General features: G+C 41.2%; 2 protein-coding genes across 4 annotated transcripts; one reads left to right on the plus strand and one right to left on the minus strand.

Moving 5' to 3' along the window:
* Positions 1 to 351: 351 nt before the first annotated feature.
* Positions 352 to 15915, minus strand: SLFN12 (schlafen family member 12). Of its 3 annotated transcripts, XM_023739678.1 has the most exons (5): positions 15255 to 15915; positions 13562 to 13804; positions 10604 to 11685; positions 9574 to 9696; positions 352 to 3237 (listed from the first exon to the last, which is right to left on the minus strand). In XM_023739678.1, exons 3-5 carry the CDS (start codon positions 11658 to 11660, stop codon positions 2696 to 2698), a joined length of 1722 nt encoding a protein of 573 aa, XP_023595446.1. In that variant the 5' UTR covers positions 11661 to 11685; positions 13562 to 13804; positions 15255 to 15915; the 3' UTR covers positions 352 to 2695. The 3 variants fall into 3 exon arrangements, with proteins under 3 accessions (XP_023595446.1, XP_023595445.1, XP_023595447.1); XM_023739677.1 differs by lacking the exon at positions 15255 to 15915 and having other exon boundaries at positions 13562 to 14102; XM_023739679.1 differs by lacking the exons at positions 352 to 3237; positions 15255 to 15915 and having other exon boundaries at positions 9590 to 9696; positions 10600 to 11685; positions 13562 to 14099.
* LOC111822189 (zygote arrest protein 1-like) lies at positions 15347 to 17420 on the plus strand. The gene is given in 5 exon segments (XM_023739700.1): positions 15347 to 15429; positions 15540 to 16736; positions 16790 to 16872; positions 16875 to 16955; positions 16958 to 17420. Coding segments are annotated over 5 exon segments (1512 nt in total). The 3' UTR covers positions 17026 to 17420.

Raw genomic sequence — 17420 nt, forward strand, 5'->3', positions numbered from 1 at the left:
CTTACTACATTTAAAAACCTCATTTTTTATTATAAAAACAATATACCTTTTGAAAAACCCAATATGTTCTACATAGAAAGTACAAATACCAAAATGTAGACAGTGAAAATTCTCTGTAATCCTACAACTTATATTTAACTACTATTAATATACTGGAGCATATCTTGCTAAATACAGTAAATTCTTGTTATTTATGGCCAGGTGACATATGGTTAAGTGCTTGGCTGCTAACTGAAAGGTCAGCAGTTTGAACCCACCAGTGGCTCCACAGGAGAAAAGACCTGGAGATCTGCTCCCATAAAGATTACAGCCTAAGAAACCCTATAGCACAGTTCTACTCTGTCACATGGGGTTTCTGTGAGTCAAAATTAACTCAATGGTACCTAACAACAACAATATGGTCTATAAGGAGTTCCTAGGTGGTACAAACAGTTAATGCCCTCGACTGCTAACCAAAAGGTCGGAGGTTCGAATACAGCTAGAGGTGCCTCTGAAAAAGCAGCCGCTGAAAATCTTACAGAGAACAGTTCTACTCTGACACACATAGGGTCGCCATGAGTTGAAACCGACTTGAGGGCAACTGGTTCTACGTTCTATAAAGTTGCCATGAATCCTGGATTAATGAATACTGAACCATTGCTCCTAGTCGAAATACAGGGTTAGGTCCCTGTGAGCCTCCAGTCACAATACTGTCGTCAAACAATCGATACATAAAACTTTGTTTTATGTTTTATATCGTGAACACTGAATCATTCCTCCTAGAGGAAATACAGGGTTAGGTTCTCGTAAGCCTCTAGTCACAACATTTTCATCAAATGAGCGCCTAGTCACAACATTTTCGTCAAATGCGCCTATAGTCACAATATTTTCGTCAAACGATCAATACATAATTTTGTTTTATGCGTTTCTGCTTGAAGACACCTTACTTTATATTGCTAGTTTATTAACAATGAACTTATCACCAACAGCACTATAACTCATACCTTAATAAAACTTATCTCACGTACATCGTTTCTCTATAAAGCATATCACAGCCTTCTTGTGCTTAGGAACACTAGACAGCCCTTCAGGACTGCACTTTAAACAGCAAAGTCGTCAATAAAAAGTAGAAATATGTGAAAAACGAGCCACTAAATAGATTGCAAAAATGTTTCCAGTATGAGACTGAAACAAGAAGGCAAAGCATTGCTTTGTTTGGCTTCAACTAGGAACATGCACACTGGGTGATTCAAACTTTTCACCCTTCTGTGTATATCCGCAAATGACCCATACTGGAGTTTCTAATAAACTTTAGCGAGTAAGTGAATTTGTAAATACAGAATTTGTACATAATAAGATCAACTATATTTTAAACATATACATACGTTTTGAAAAATTGAATAATGATTTCAACCTCTTGCTATACTAATTATGTTTTAACCACTCGTTTTCAATTGAGACAGTATTAATGGAAGTCGTGCCTTGTGCCCATCTCCCTGTTCTTTCAGTTTTATCACGGTTTTACTTCTTCAAGGTACATAAAATGTACCTTCTGTCCTGAAGTCATAATTCTTCCTTAATTCAGTATTTCAATGGATTCTACCACTAGCAATTTTACAACAGATTCTCCCACTCTTAAGCTCTCTATTTTAATCCATCTATTCATTAGCAGATCACTGTAGTATTTTAAGAAGGGTATTAGAGAACTATGTTCCCTGCCTGTCTTATTTATATTCAGATGACATCTTGGCTTGGAAAAATATGTCTGGGTAAAACTTAGTTTTCCTCAGAATTCTGTATGCATTGCTCCACTGTCTTCTGGCACTGATCACAGCAGTGGAGAAGGCTGAAGCCTAGCTGGGGAACCTAGGTTCTGGTTTCCGTTCCAAGCTTCCGCTGAATGTACTATACACAGGTTCAGAACACCCAGCTAAGGGTCTGTCCCACTCTGTTGAACTTCATTTTACTCTCCCAGCTCATCTTAGAGGACTGGAAAATATCAAACTCTGGGGTTCCTTCCTTCTGTTAATGAAAACTATCATTGTTTGAAAGGGTTCCTATTTTACACTTTGGCTGCTTCCCTCCAAAACTATGTTAGAGAGAAAGTTCAGGATTTTGTCAACTCACCTTCTTTATTCAGAAATGCTTCTAGGAAAATAAAGCAATCATTTGGTGAGTTCTTTGAGGGCACTATCTGAGCAATTAGGAAATCCACAGGTCTCCCCCCACCAAGCCCTCCCCGAGCAACCAGTGTAAAAGGGATAAAGAGATCAAGAGAATGCCTTGAGTTTTTGTTTTGGAATAATAAATTTCACCCTCTTCATTCCCATTGTGGAAATTATGAGCATCATCAATGATAATCTTTTCTAAGTTATAAAGGCTTTCTGGGTACAACCTGAAATATTTTAGTTATTGTTGTTAAAAATAAAAGTATTGTGATCTCCCCAATTTAGAAATGGAAGGAAATTTATCCATAAATAGCAAATTGTACACAGAGTAATTAACAAACTAATTTTACCAATAACCTTTAAGCAACATCTATGAGGATTATTTAGGAGGAAGTAAACATAGACCAAACCTAATTTTGCTTAGTTTGCAAAGTCCTTCACATGAGTAATTTCACAGAATTAGAGAACATACTCTCACATGAAGAACTACGCATCCTAGTCTGACTTGTATGATTCTGGTGATCCCTGGACAAAATGCGCTTCAAAAGTCATTGATACTTATTATCTAAGAACAAGCTGAAAATCTCAGAGATAAATTGTTTACTCAATGATCTGTGTCTCAGTAAGACTATTAAAAGGGCCCTCAGCAAGTCTTCCATTGTTTTAGTTGTAAGATTGTAGGATTTAGGGTAAAGCAGGCCTGAATTATCAGAGAGGTCTGCATTGTTTTCAGGACTCAAGCAGAAGACCTTTCTCGGGACACACACTTTCCCATTGTAACCACCAATTTTTACCAGTTTCTGCTTTAAAGTTAGGGCAGTTTGTGCAGAATACCTTTTTAACTCTGCATTTGGTTCCCTGAGAAAGGTGTATAAGACTGGTGGACTGTGTTCAACAATTAGAAGAGCATCACAGATGACGTTCTGGTTCTCTTGCAAGCCCAGATCCAAAGACCAGCTCCTAGAAAAGATCAATGTACCTTGGCTAACAGAGTCCATTTCTTTAAATATTAATTCTTCAAGTCCTTCATGTTGTAAGAACAGTTCCTTGTAGAGGGTTTCTGGAGTATATGTCATCTTTCCTGATGGTACTAAACATGGAAACAATTATTTGAAAAAAAATTAAAAACACCGGGGAACTTCCAATTCCATGCTTGACAAAGTGGCTTGTATCAGACCAACCCTCCCACCAAAAACAACCATAAAAGCTGTACAAAATATACAAAACAATTGTTTAAGGAATTACAAAGCAACCAATGCAAGCAGGACTTAAAGGGATATAGCAATCTTTGATAGGAAGGAAGCACAAGAGGTAGCTCTACATTCACTCCTGCTTTTTCCCTAAGGATATTTTCCATATCATGGCATAGGTAAATAGAACCCAAAAATAAATCAGTAGTTTTACTAGGATGAAAAAAAAAAAAAAACTAGTCAGAGTTCAAGGATACCAAAGTAGCTGAAATTTGAAGAGCAAAATCCCAGACAATGATACTGTAGAGAAGAAGTCAAAATCTGCATACAAATTCCCCTCAACTCATTGGCTGATGTAGAATGAGATGCCAAGAAACTCAGAAGAAAACAGCAACTGGGAGGCTAAAAGAGCTGAACATAAGTTTAATCAACCTCATGGTGCTGGGGGACAAAGATTGGAATTCAAGCCCCAGCAAAGTGGAGGTCTTGGTAAATACACCAGATATTAAGCTGAGACTGTAGAAGAGTCCTTACCTATAAGTAAGGGGAAAATTAAAAGAGGTTATCCTTAGAAAAGCATAAAACAAAACCTTAAAAGAATCAAGGTGATCCACTAGTACTTTAGCTGTCCTCCAGAAGAAAGTATAACCTTCTTTGGAGGAACATTAACATGTTCCAAATTCTCTGTAATTTGTCACCCATAATACAATAAAAAATTAAGAGGCAAGATAAAAATCAGGACAAATTATGAAAAAACGAGAAACATATTTACAAGTTGAATTGGAGTTAAACATAAGTAGGGACAATTAATAGGCTCAAAAAGGAAATATTTATAAAATAGATGAAAAGATAAGTCTTTAGGTCCTAGTTCTCTTATAGACCCAGAAAATTGAAGTCAATTGATAAAAATCATATCGACATCCTATAACTTAAAAATACTACATCTGATATCAAAAACTTATTTCATATGCTTAACAGCAGACAGAATACAGCAGAAAACAGGATTAATCAATAAGAAGACAGGACAGTAGAAAAAATCCAACTGAAACAGAAAGAAAATAATAGGAAAACAGAGCAGACTATAAGAGACATGTGGGTGACAGTCAAAAGGTCTAAAATATTTGTAATTTGAATCCCTCAAAAAGATGAAAGAGAGAATAAGACAGAAGCAATATTTGAAGAGCTAACAATAATAGTTTTTTTCAAAATTGGTGAAAGATACCAACTCATATAAATACTGAATCTCAGCAAATCCCAAGATGCATAAATACAAACAAACAAACAAACAAACAAAAAAAAAAACTGCTAAAAACCGAAGGTAGAAAAATCTTACAAGCTGCCAGAGGAAAAAAGACACACTATGGTCAAAGGATATCAACAGTAAGATTATGGCTGACTTTTGTACAGAAACCCTAGATGCCAGAAGACAATGCAATCACATCTTCAAAGACCAGGAAAAAAACAAACAAACCAAAAACAAAAAAAAACCAACCCAGAATTCTATCCTGATCAAAAGTATCCTTCAAAAATGAAAATACGTTCAGACAAAAAATGACAAGGTACATTACCAGAAGATATGCGCGGCAAATAATACCAAATGAAGTTCTTTCTCCTAAAGGAAAATGATTCCAAATGGAAGTACGCAACTTCAGGAATGAATGAAATTTATTGGGAAGAGGAAATAAAAGTGACTGCTGACAGTTTTTGTTATGGATTGAATCGTGTCCTCCAAAAATATGTTTTGAAATCCTAACCCCTGTACCTGTAAACATGATTTTCTACTGGCAAATAGGTGTTTTCTTTTGTTATGTTAATGAAGTCATGTCAGAATAGGATGAGTCCTAAGTTCAATCACTTCTAAGTTATAAAAAGAGTGGAAACACACAGAGACACAAACACGGGGGAAAGCGGAAGACAGACAATGAAGACAGATGCATCTATAAGACCAAGAATGTCAAGGATTGCTGGCAGCTACTAGAAGCTGAAGGAGCCCTGCTGGCACAGTGGTTAAGCACTCAGCTGCTAACCAAAAGGTCGAAGTTTGAACCCACTAGCCGCTCTGTGAGAGAAAGATGTTGTCAGTCTGCTTCCAAAAAGACTGTTGTTGTTAGGTGCCATGGAGTCGGTTACAACTCAAAGCAATCCTGTGTACAACAGAACAAAACACTGCCCCGTCCTGCGCCATCCTCACATCATTGTTATGCTTGAGTCCATTGTTGCAGCCACTGTGTCAATCCATCCTGCTGAGGATCTTCCTCTTTTTCACTGATCCTCTACCAAGCATGATGTCCCTCTCCAGAGACTGGTCCCTCCTGATAACATGTCCAAAGTATGTGAGAAGAAGTCTCACGATCCTCATTTCTAAGGAGCACTCTGGCTGTACTTCTTCCAAGACAGATTTGTTCATTCTTTTGGCAGTCCACGGTATATTTAATATTCTTCAGCAATACCATAATTCAAAGGCATCAATTCTTCTTCGGTCTTCCTTATTCATGGTCCAGCTTTCGCATGCATATGAGGCTATTGAAAACACCATGGCTTGGGTCAGGTGCACCTTAGTCTTCATGGTGACGCTTTTCAACACTTTAAAGAGGTCTTTTGCAGCAGATTTGCCCAGTGCAATGCATCTTTTGATTTCTTGACTGCTGTTTCCATGGGTGTTGACTGTGGATCCAAGTAAAATGAAATCCTTGACAACTTCAATCTTTTCTCCGTTTATCATGACATTACTTATTGGTCCAGTTGTGAGGATTTTTGTTTTCTTTATGTTGAAGTGTAATCCACACTGAAGGCTGTGGTCTTTGATCTTCATCAGTAAGTGCTTCAAGTCCTCTTCACTTTCAGCAGGCAATGTGTCATCTGCATACCGCAGGTTGTTAATGAGTCTTCCTCCAATCCTGATGCCACGTTCTTGTAATGTATACATACAATGGAATATTATTGAGCAGTAAATGAGAAACAAAGTACTACAACCTGGATGAATCTCAGAAACATTATAGTAAGTGAAAGAAGCCAGACACTGAAGTTCACATATTGTATGATTCCTTTTGTACGATATATCCAAAACAGACAAATTCACAGCAATAGAAAACAGATTAGTGGTTACCAGGGAAGGGGGGCAGGGGGAACGGTGAATGATTACTTAATGGGTATAGGCTAGTTTCCTGGGGTGATGAAAAAGTTTTTAAACTCGAGAAAGGTGGAGGTTGTACAACATTAGGACTACTACGTGCCACTGAACTGTACCATTTTAAATGGTTATTTGTATGTTTGTGAATTTCACCTGAATTTTTTTTTTTTAAATCTTCCCACAAAGGGCCCAGACAATTTTACCAGCAAGTTCTACCAAAATTACAGGCAATAGATTATTCTAATTGTGTATAAATTTTTCCAGAGGATAGAAAAAAAAGAATAAAAAATCCCCAACCCATTCTGAGGCCAGTATAACTTTGATATAAACACTAGACAGAGAGAGAGAGAAGAATATCACCAGCCTTTATCACTCATGATTTTAGATGCAAAAATTCTAAATAAAAATATTAGCAAACTGAATAATATTGATAAAATTCAATATTCATTTATAATTAAAAAAGAAAAAGTATTTAGTATAAAAGAGATAATACAGCAACATCCAATTGCTTTTATCCCAGGAATGTAAAAATGGTTTAATATTATAAAATATGAAAATGTCATCAATCAATTAACAAAGTAAAGGGAAAACTTATGGTCATATCAACAGAAGTAGATAATGTGTTTGATAAAATTCCATATTCATTCATAATGAAAAAGGAAAAGCATTTAGTAAACTAGGAATATCAAGGAACTTCCTCAACCTGATAAAGGATATATTAAAAAATACCTAAGGCAATTTAAATGGGAAAGTCATAGAAGAATTCTCTTTAAAATCTGAAATAAGATCATTTTCATACAGCATTGCACTGAAATTTCTCAACAGCTTATTAAGATAAGAAAAATAATTAAAAGCATAAAGATTGGAAAGGAGAAAGAAAAACTGTTTATAATCAGTATATTGTCTACATAGACTATAAAAGAAAGTATGGACAAATTGTTTAAATAATAAGAGTTTAACAAGGTGGCTGGATATAAAATCACATATAGTATCATTTGCATTTCTACACACCAGCAACAATTAGACAATGTAAGTTTTAAAGGAAGACATCATTTAAAATAGCAACAAAAATTTAGGATAACCTAGGAATAAATGTAACAAAAGATGTACAGAGCTTGCACATAGAAAGTTATAAAACTGTAAAGGCATTTGAAGATATAAATAAATGGAGATATTTCCTATGTTCAACCATACAAAGACTGACTGTCGTAAATATGTCATTTCTTTCCAAATTTGATCTAAAGATTCAATGCAACTTGCATCAAAATGCTAAAAAGGTTTTACGTAGCACTTAAGCGGATTCTAAAATTTGTATGAAAGATAAAATGACTAATATGGCCAAGACACTCTCAAAAAAAAAAAAAGAACAAGTAAGGAGGCTTACCCTACCAGCTATTGATACTCAGAATAAATTTACAGTAATTAAAATAGTATAGAATAGTATATATTTTAAAAAAAAACAAAAACCCATTGCCATCAAGTTGATTCCGACTCATAGCGACCCTATAGGACAGAGTAGAACTGCCCTATAGAATTTCCAAGGAGCAGCTGGTGGATTCAAACTGCTGGACCTTTTGGTTAGCAGCCAAGCTTTTAACCACTGTACCACCAGGGCTCCATAGTACAGGGAGAGGCAAATTGACCAGAGGAGCATAACAGAGATCCTATAAATGAGGCCATGTTGTTGTTTGTTAGGTGCTGTTGAGTCAGTTCCAACTCACAGTGACCCTGTGGGACAGAGCAGAACTGCCCCACAGGGTCTCCAAGGAGCAGCTGGTAGATCTGAACTGCAGACCTTTAGGGTTAGTAGCTGAGCTCTTAACCACTACACGACCAGGGCTTCTAAATAAGGCCATATGTAGATAAAACTTAGTAATACACAGATATACTTAGCAATATGCCAGAGGTAGATGGCATATCAGTGGGTTAAAAAGTGGTCAGTGATTGGAGCTGGAAAAAGTGGTTATTCACATGGAATCAATGGAATAGTCCCCCTACAACAACAGTCTGTTTGAGATGGATGTCACATGCAAAACTTTAAAACATTAGTAGAAAATGCAGGGAAATATCTTTCTAACCTCAGGCTAGAGAAGGGTCTCTTACACAAGACAGGAAGAGCACTAACCCTGAAATTTTAAATGGTAAATTTGACTATATTAAAATTTAAAACTACTGATTATTAAAATATGCCTAAAGAAAAGAGAAATACAAGCCACAAACTTGGAGAAGACATCCGCAGTCTGTAACACCTATCACAAAAAGACGATTTGATTCAAGAATCTGTTAATTACTCTTACAAATCAATAAGAAAAGGACAAAAAGACAATGAGCAAAATGTAGAACAGGCACTTCATAGAAGATAAAATACATCCGGTCAATAAGTATATAAAGAGGTACTCAACCAAATTAGTAATCAGGAAAATACATACCACAAGAGATAGCATTTTATATCCATTTGATTGGGAAGAAGGAGGAAGAGGAGGACAAAGAGGAGGAAGAGAAGTTTGACCACTGGACAAGATGTCGCATTTCTAATACACTGTTGATGGGACTAAAGTGACCCACCGACTTTGGAAAACAATTTGGCATTATCTCATTACCTGAATATTCACTCACCTCCTAACCCACCCACTCTACACCTAGGTGTTTACCCAAGAGAAACTCTTACACATATGCACCAGAAGACTAAACAACAATATTCAGGAAATAATTCAACTGTCTATCAACTAACAACGAAACAGAGAGATACATCAGAGACACCAAGTACTGACGACTTTTCTTCAGTTACTGAATCTAGTCATGCCTAAAGTTGGGTCTCAACCTAGATCTTCCAGTGACACTACCTTTTTTGTTGAAACTAAATTGAGTTGGGTTTCTCTTGCTTCATGTAAAGGAATTCCTGTAGTTCTTTTTACACCAAGGAAAGTCTTATAGAAATCTAAAGAATTATGATTTGACAAATTCGATGACTAAAAACACCAAAGTATTTACAGAAACTCAAGAGAACGTGCTTTGATAACAAATTTCAACATAGAGACGATTTGAAGAGAAAGAGGCTTGAACAAAAATACTCACACAAAGTCCAAAGAAGCCTGAATTAAAGTACCTGAGAAGTGACAGTTCTGTAAGTGACATTCCCAATTCTCATGTTTATAAACAGGTGAACTATGGAGAAGGGGTGATGACATACATCTTTGAAGGGTCTCCTCTTCACAATGCCTAGAAGAAACTTGGAAAACAAAAATCACTTTCTTAGAGAGACCTCACCTAACTGATGAGTAGAATATCAAAAGTCTACTTAGAACCCATTTTCCCAATAGAAATATGTTAGATATTGTGGTTACATTTCCTAGATCAGATACAAATTATACATTTAGCCCTTGATGCTGATGAAGCACTATACACCTGGGAGGAAAATTAACAGTAAAATTGTATTAATAGCAATTGAACACATTACCATATAATCATTTTGAAAGCAATTAAGTTAGATGAAGTGATGGCTAGTGAAGAAGAGCTCAGTTTTGTGCAGACTGAGGAAGGAGCTTGCATTTTCAGAGATTTTAGAAGTTGCTAGTGCTGGTCTAATTTCAATTGGGGCTTTCTTTTTCCAAAATTAGATAAAATATCAGCATTATTTGTTCCTTATCCGTCCAATTTAGTATTACGTTTTGGCTTACAAATGGAAGAGATAGGAGAGGGTGAGGGAAGGGGTTTTCTTAAGGGAAATGGGAAGGGGTAAAGAAAGGTGAAGGAAGGAGCAAGTGAAAGAGGCAAGTGTTCCTGAGAGAAAGAGATTCCTCTAAATGGTCAGTTCCTGAAATTGAGCTCACAAAGGAAAAGAAAAAGGGCTGAACAGAACTTCCTTCATAGTAAGTAAAGAGGTGGTAGGGAAGAAAGAGAGTATGGATCTTTGCACCAGGTAGAATTGCTGAGAAGATAACATACTTGCTGGTATGAAATGTTTACCTTTTAAGTGAGTAGAAGGGGGGAAAAAAGATAATGAACTACTGATTGTATCCACCAGAGATTAGTAAATTTGAGTATTATTTATTTTGCCCCAAATCCCAAAGGAAAAGGAAAAACCTCCCTACTACCTTCACCAACCATGTATACTTATTACTAACCGCCTTACTGACTTGGGTCAGCATCCACCATCTGCTGGATCCATTCTTCCGCGGTCATCTGCTTCACACAATTGTCTTTCACATGCCAGGAACTGGGCTCCCTAGCAAATACTACACAGCAGAATTGCTCTATTTTGAGTGCACAGACATATCCACAAAGACCTCCATCATCATATACTTCAAGGAATTTGCATAAGTAATTTATCTTCCTCTTCTCCATACAGAAGTGATGGACAGGCAACTCCCTAATGGAACTTTCTATTTCTTTTTCTAACTTAATGAGATCATCCTTCTTTGCTTTAAAGCCAATTATTTGTTTATCATCATTTAAACCAATAAATAAATATCCCCCTTCAGTGTGTGCAAATGCAGAAACATTCTTAGGGAGTATCTCTTTAGTGCGTTGCACAAACTTTCCTGTTGAGAAGTCTTTAATTTCAACATGTGTGGATTCAGTAAAGGTGATTTCTTCTTTGTACGTAAGCTGCTTCCTGTTAAAAAAGTCAGCAGCCAAGATTTCCACGTTTTCGTCTTCTTGTATATCAGTTTTAGCCCTCTTTGGAGGGAATCTTGGTTCTGAATTCCATTTCCCTCTACTTTCTTTTCTTTCTTTGAGGAACTTCAGTGCATCACTGGCACTCATGACAAGGACAGATGTTGTGTCTCTGTAGTACAAATTGGTGCACAAGCTGGCAATCCAGAGACCAGGGATTGCTGAGCTCCATGACTTAACAAAAATTAAAAAGTAGCGTCCTTGTTGCCTGAAGTCTAGGAAATTACGAGTAAAAGATGACAGAAGATTCCTAAAAGAAGTTTCCAAATCTAATCCTAGTCCATCTTTTTGGTAACTATAGTCTTCATTCTCAATTTCAGCTTTGATCACTCCCCCTCCAAAATTCAGCAAAGCATTCATACAATGTAAGACTTTTTTATTCTGCTCTCTTCTCAGTTGACAATTTTTCATCTTTTTTCTATTCTTCTCCCCTAAAGTGATTCTTCCTACACTGAGAACCAAATCACCACAGTTTGCTTCCATATCAATAGCGATGTTCATTTTCCCAGCAGCCATTCAATTTCCAAACTGAAATCTTTCTCTGTAAAACAGAAAGAGCCATTAGAATAGGACCCAAGGAGGAGCGAGCAGATTCTATAAAGTGAAGCAATCCCAGCCAAATCCTTTGCTGTATATATTCCGCTGGATGCCTTGGTAAGGATACAGGCGAAGCAAGTTTTCTGGACAGATTTTGAGGTAGGACTATAATAATTTCTACTCCCACTAAATTTCCAAATTCGTTGTCATAGTTTTATGTGATCCTCTTCTAATTCTTTTAATCTCATCTTTATCTGAGTTTTGATATCTCCTTTCTAATCCCTAATGTTGTGTAACTTGTTCTTTTCCCTCCCTCCTTTCCTTAAATAAGCCCATGAGGGGAGTCTATCTATGTATTTTGTCTTCTCAGTGAACCAGATTTCGGTTGTATTTATTATTTCTACCTTTATCTCTATTTTAATAATTTTAGCTTTCACCTTCATAATTATCTCCTTTTATGGAGGATCACTTGGGGGAAATGCTCAGTTGGGATCTAAGGACACCCAGCGCTATGCCATATTAATTTCTCCTTCTTGTAAAGATGGGTTAGACTCACAAATGTTGGTCATTGATCTTAAGCAAGATGGGCCAAGTCACTGTTACCTTTTCTTATAAGATATCCACGTATTTTCCATGAGGGAGAATTCTTGTAAACAAAAGCTCTGCTTTAGTGTACACATCCCAACTCTATAAGCCTTGTCCCTTTAAAGGTCTATTGGGATCATTGCTTTGCTATAGATGGAAAACTAAGATTTAAGATTTCTCAGCTGGTCCAGAGGCAGTTGAGAGTACAGTCGGTCCATCACAGGCAGCAGTAGCTACACTAGGAAAGGTTACAAAGGGGCCAGAATATTCCTGTCCACTGCTAGACCAGTATCCTGGAATACCCCTGCAGAGGTTCAGCTGGAGGCTGTGGATACCACCTCTGTCTCTGATGATGGCTCTTAATTTCAATGTGATGAAATACATCAACCTTTCTTTATACCTTTGTGTTTGTTTTGTGGATTTAACAAATCCTTCTCAAAACTAATATTCACCTATCTTAATTCTAACATCCTTAATCCACCTGGGATTATTGTTTTGTGCATTCTGTGAGATGTGAGATAGAAGATAGGGTTTTTTTCCTTTCCTATTTGAAAAACCAATCATCCAAGCCCCATTTATTTAAAACATCAATCTGTTCCCACTGATATGCAATGCTAGTTTCAAAATAAATCAAATTGTCATACTGTGGGTCCATTTCTGGGCTTTCTAGTTTGTCCCCTCGATCCCTGCTAAGACCACATTATCTTGATGACTATAGCTTTGGTACTCTGCATTTCAGTTGGGGAGGATATTATTCTCATCTCTCTTCCTTCTAGATTGTGAACTGTGGCAGTGCAATTCCATTCTTGTTTTCTCCTTCAGGATCCAGAACTCAGTTCTTCAGTGACTGATCAGTCACATGTTCAGCTACAGGGTCTCTTCCCCAATTCACCTCAAGTTCAGGACCCCAGGGCCTTGGAGCACCCCCGATGAGCTCCGGAGACCCGCACCTGTCCATACAGCGCCCTGCCCTCCCCGCCTCGCTAGCCCCTCCTCGGAACTCCCGGCCTTCTCTGGTCTTCTCCAACCCATCCAGAGGGCGGACGCCCAGCCTTGAACGCCAAGTCCCCGGCCATCAAGTCCTCCACACCCCGCCATTTTGGTGAAACTTGCCACTGAGACAAGAGCAAACGAGCCAAGACGCCCGGGCGGAAGAGAAACGAGTTGGGGTCTTCCCGGGAGCAGTGGTGGCTGTGCTGGTTGTGTCGCACCTCGTCAGGGAGGCACAAACTAGACGCCCGGAGGATAAGAAGCTGAGGCTCCAGGACTTAGACAACAGAGTTGGAAGAACTTACCCTCCCGCGCTCCGCTCTGGCAGCATAATTCCTTGGAGGTACCAGCGAGCCCAAAATTTGATCACCGGCCCTTGTGCGGCGAGCTCAGCGCGCCCTTGACCGACGGCCCACCAAGCCAAGCAGCCGCCTGGCTGCCGCAACTTTGTCCGCGATGCGTCTGGAAGTAAAACTTCACGTGACTCTCTCTGCGTAACCTCCAGAGACTTCTCGTTTCGTTTTTGCTTATCTGTATTTTTTTAAATCCTGTGTGGCAAAACAAAAATAATAAAATTAAAAATAAAAAACGAAGAATGAACTTGGTTAGACCCGAGCTACTGCCCGTCTGTGCACTGACCGCCGGAAGGGGACGCGATCCTACTCCACGTTCCTGCCCTCCGCGTCCAGGAGCTCCGATCCTTCCCGGGAAGAAGGCGGGCGGATGTAGGGGCCTCAGAGAGGCTCTGAGGCCGATGTTTCTAGAACCTGTATTCTCTTTGGCCAATCAGCTGGCCATTCCTTCCCTCTAGGAAGTGTCACTCGCGTGGGCGTGTTAGGCAACCCGGTCTTTGGCGGAATTGGCATCCGTTTGACGGATCCGAAACCTAAAAAGTGTCAGGCTGTTTTGCGGGATAACCCTGCCGCACCCTTCCAGCTTTACTTGCATTGCCAGACCCGCACTGCTGTTCCTGCTTAAAAGCTCAGTTGCCGCCGGGGACCCGGACCTGAAGGGCGAGAGGAGCTACTGATGCGCGGAAGGGGGGAAGAGGCGAGAATAGGGATCCTCCGCGGTGGACATATTCAAACACTCTAGTGGTCTAAGGAGCACCTTGGGGCCGTCTGGGACGATTAGTCCAGACCCGGCTCCAGTAGCTCCTCTCGCGGGATACAGCTCCTACCACTTTGCTTTTTTCGGCACTCGTGGAATTATGGTAAATACATGTTTCTCCAGCTCATCACATCTAAGATGTCTCCAGAAGGTACACGTTTGTCAGATGCACAGAGGCCAAAATGACTTCCACTCACTGGGGAGTTTGCAAGTCTAAACTGCTCTCTCTCGCTAGTCCACGAACCCCATTCCAAACTCAAAAAACTGCCTAATTTTGGAAGTCCACTCTAGACTCTCATTGTGCCTCTACCCTAGGGATGAAGAAAGAGTATTTACTAACATTGAATGAACATACACTGGGTAGCAGTGCTTTCTATCATCTCATCGGATCCTTGCTCCAGCTCTAAAGAAACAGAGCTTCAGTGCCTTAATATGCTTCACATGTGCATCAGTATAGACTAGGTTATGCTGCAGTAACAAACCATCCCAAATCTCAGTGATTCACAACAAACGTTTTTGTTTCTTGTTTATACTACATGTCTGTTAAGGGGTTACTTTGGCTCTGCTCCGCCTCATCTTCACTTGGGAATCCAGGGTGACAGAATATCCCCTATCTGAGACATTGCCAATCTTGTGGCAGAAGAAAACAAGAGCATGAGGAAACTGTGTGATGACTCTGAAAGCTTTTGCTTACGAGTAGCACGCATCACTTCTATTCACATTTAATTGGTGAAAACAATTCACACGGTCAAGTATGTTATCAATGGGTGGGAAGTGTAATCTTTTCCCAGAAAAGGGCAGGAGATATTTTGGAAGAAAATATAATCTGCCTGAATATTTTCTCAGAAATATTCACTTTTCTTCTTTTCATATTCATGATATACTCACCCCTCTCTGAGAGAAACAGAAGTCCCATTCCAATGGGATGTTCCATCAGAGACAAAGTGCAGGATCTTGTAGTAGTTTTATATCATGTCGGAATGCGACTTCTTCTCGAGATGTATGAACTAACAATTCAAGTTATCTACCCCTTCCCACATACACACTATACAATGATGGAATGGTAATAGTTTGATTTCAATAACTCCTTCAATTCAGGAAGGGGCCCGAATGAAAGGCACGGAATAGTCACGGATCCATAGACTCTTGCAACACACGACCTCTTTCCCCGAGCCTTCTTTGGTTCCGGCTCCCGGGGTCTCAAGAGCGGCGGCCCGCGCCTATCTCGACCCCCAACCCCTCCGCGCTCCACTCTCGTTTGCCTGGACGCGGAGGTCGGTGCCCACTTGCCCATTTTCCGCGCGCGCGGGGACTGGGCGGGAATCTGACGCCAGGGGGTGCTCGCCTTTCGCTCCCTTATAACCGGTCAGGGGTAGGCTCCCCCGCACCCGCCCCGGGTGAGGAGAATCTGAAGCTCCGAGCGCTAGGGAAAGGGGCGGGGAAAAGCTCGTTTGCAAAAAAAAAAAACTCGTGCAGCGTGTACAGCACAGTCGGGAGCGCATTTAAATTCCCCGCGCGCCTGTGCAGGAAGCGGAGTGAGATCACCCCAGGAGAGGCTGTCACAGGGCGCGGCGGCCGGGGACCGGGAACGGCACCGCGGTGGGGGCCTCCTTCCCGCTTCCTCCTCCTCCTCGGCCGGGCGGCCTCTTCGTCTTCTCCCCGCTATGGGTCGCTGGCCGCCGCCGAAGACTTCGACAGCGACCGGGCGGGCGCAGCTCGTGGCCGTCCTGTCGCAGATGAGCCCGGCCTCGCTCTGCGGCCCCGCAGGGCCAGCAGCCGCGACAGGAGCGTGCTGGTGAGCCCGCGCGGCTGCGCCTCGGGCAGTGCTCGCTGGGCCGCGCAGGCTGCTGCAGGGCCCACGGCCGCCCCGACGCTAGGGGCGCGCGGCAGCGCCTCGGCCTCCCCTGCCCGGAGCCGAGCAGCCGGCCGATCGGTGTCCCCGGCGCTCTCCCGCCGCCTCCCCACCTTCCTGAGGCGGCCGAGGCCCAGAGGCGCCGGCGGGAGAGCGGGGGCCGCCCCAGAGGCCCGAAGGCCCGGAGCACAGAGGGATATGGGCGAGGTCGGCGCCCTGTTTCCGGAGTCCCAGGAGGCCCGGAGGCGAAGCGGCCAGTGGGTCCGGGCTGCCGCTGCCGAAGGCCCGGGAAGGCGAAGCGGCCACCGGCCCGAGCCGAGGAGTCCCGAGCAGCCACCGCGGGCGGGAAGGGCCGAGGACGACGAGGAGGCGGCCAGCGCGGAGGGAGGTGGTCACTGCGGAGCCCTGAGCAAAGAGAGCCTGCACTGCCAGGCCTTAGAGCAGAAATGTAGCTATTATCACTGCAAGGACCGCAACATCCGACGGGAAAGTGCTTGCGCGCGCGCGTGTGTGGTGTGTGTGTGTGTGTGTGTGTGTGTGTGTGTGTGTGTGTGTGTGTGTGTGTGTGTGTGTGTGTACAGGGCGCTAACCACGTTTACTTCAAGCAGTTTTGCCTAAGTTGTCAGAAGTATTATAACCCTTACCGAGTGGAGGATATACTTGTCAAAATTGTAAACAGACTAAATGCTCCTGCCCAGTAAAACTTCACGTGGACTCCGAAAGGCCTCATCGTCAAGATCGTGTGGGAGATGCAAAGGCAAACCTTTCTCCTGCGACAGCACTTTCAGCCTCAAATATATCGTTTAAACGAACATAAAACGAACCTGCTGAAGTTGTGCTAATGCAGCAAACAAGTAAGATTTTCTCCATGCCCCTTCGCCTTTCCACCTCCTCCTTCTCAAAATACTTCATGAAAGACAGTGTATTTTGACAATACCTTCAAATAAACGTATTGCAAAACCGATTTTAAGACAAAACAAATAATTTTAAAAAATAACAAAACTAAGGATTAAGGACTCACTCAGTTACCAGGAAACTGATGTACAGGCAAATGTCTGGGAACACCACTTGTGGTCATCCCTGGGGGAGACTATGTTAAGGATAATTGTTGTTTGTTGTTGGGTGACGTCCAGTCGATTTTCGACTCATGGTGACTCCATGTGATACAGTAGAGTTTTCTAGGCTGGTGGCGCAGGGATTAA

This window comes from Trichechus manatus, unplaced genomic scaffold (genome assembly GCF_000243295.1).
Source record: "Trichechus manatus latirostris isolate Lorelei unplaced genomic scaffold, TriManLat1.0 scaffold00138, whole genome shotgun sequence".
NCBI lineage: Eukaryota > Metazoa > Chordata > Mammalia > Sirenia > Trichechidae > Trichechus > Trichechus manatus.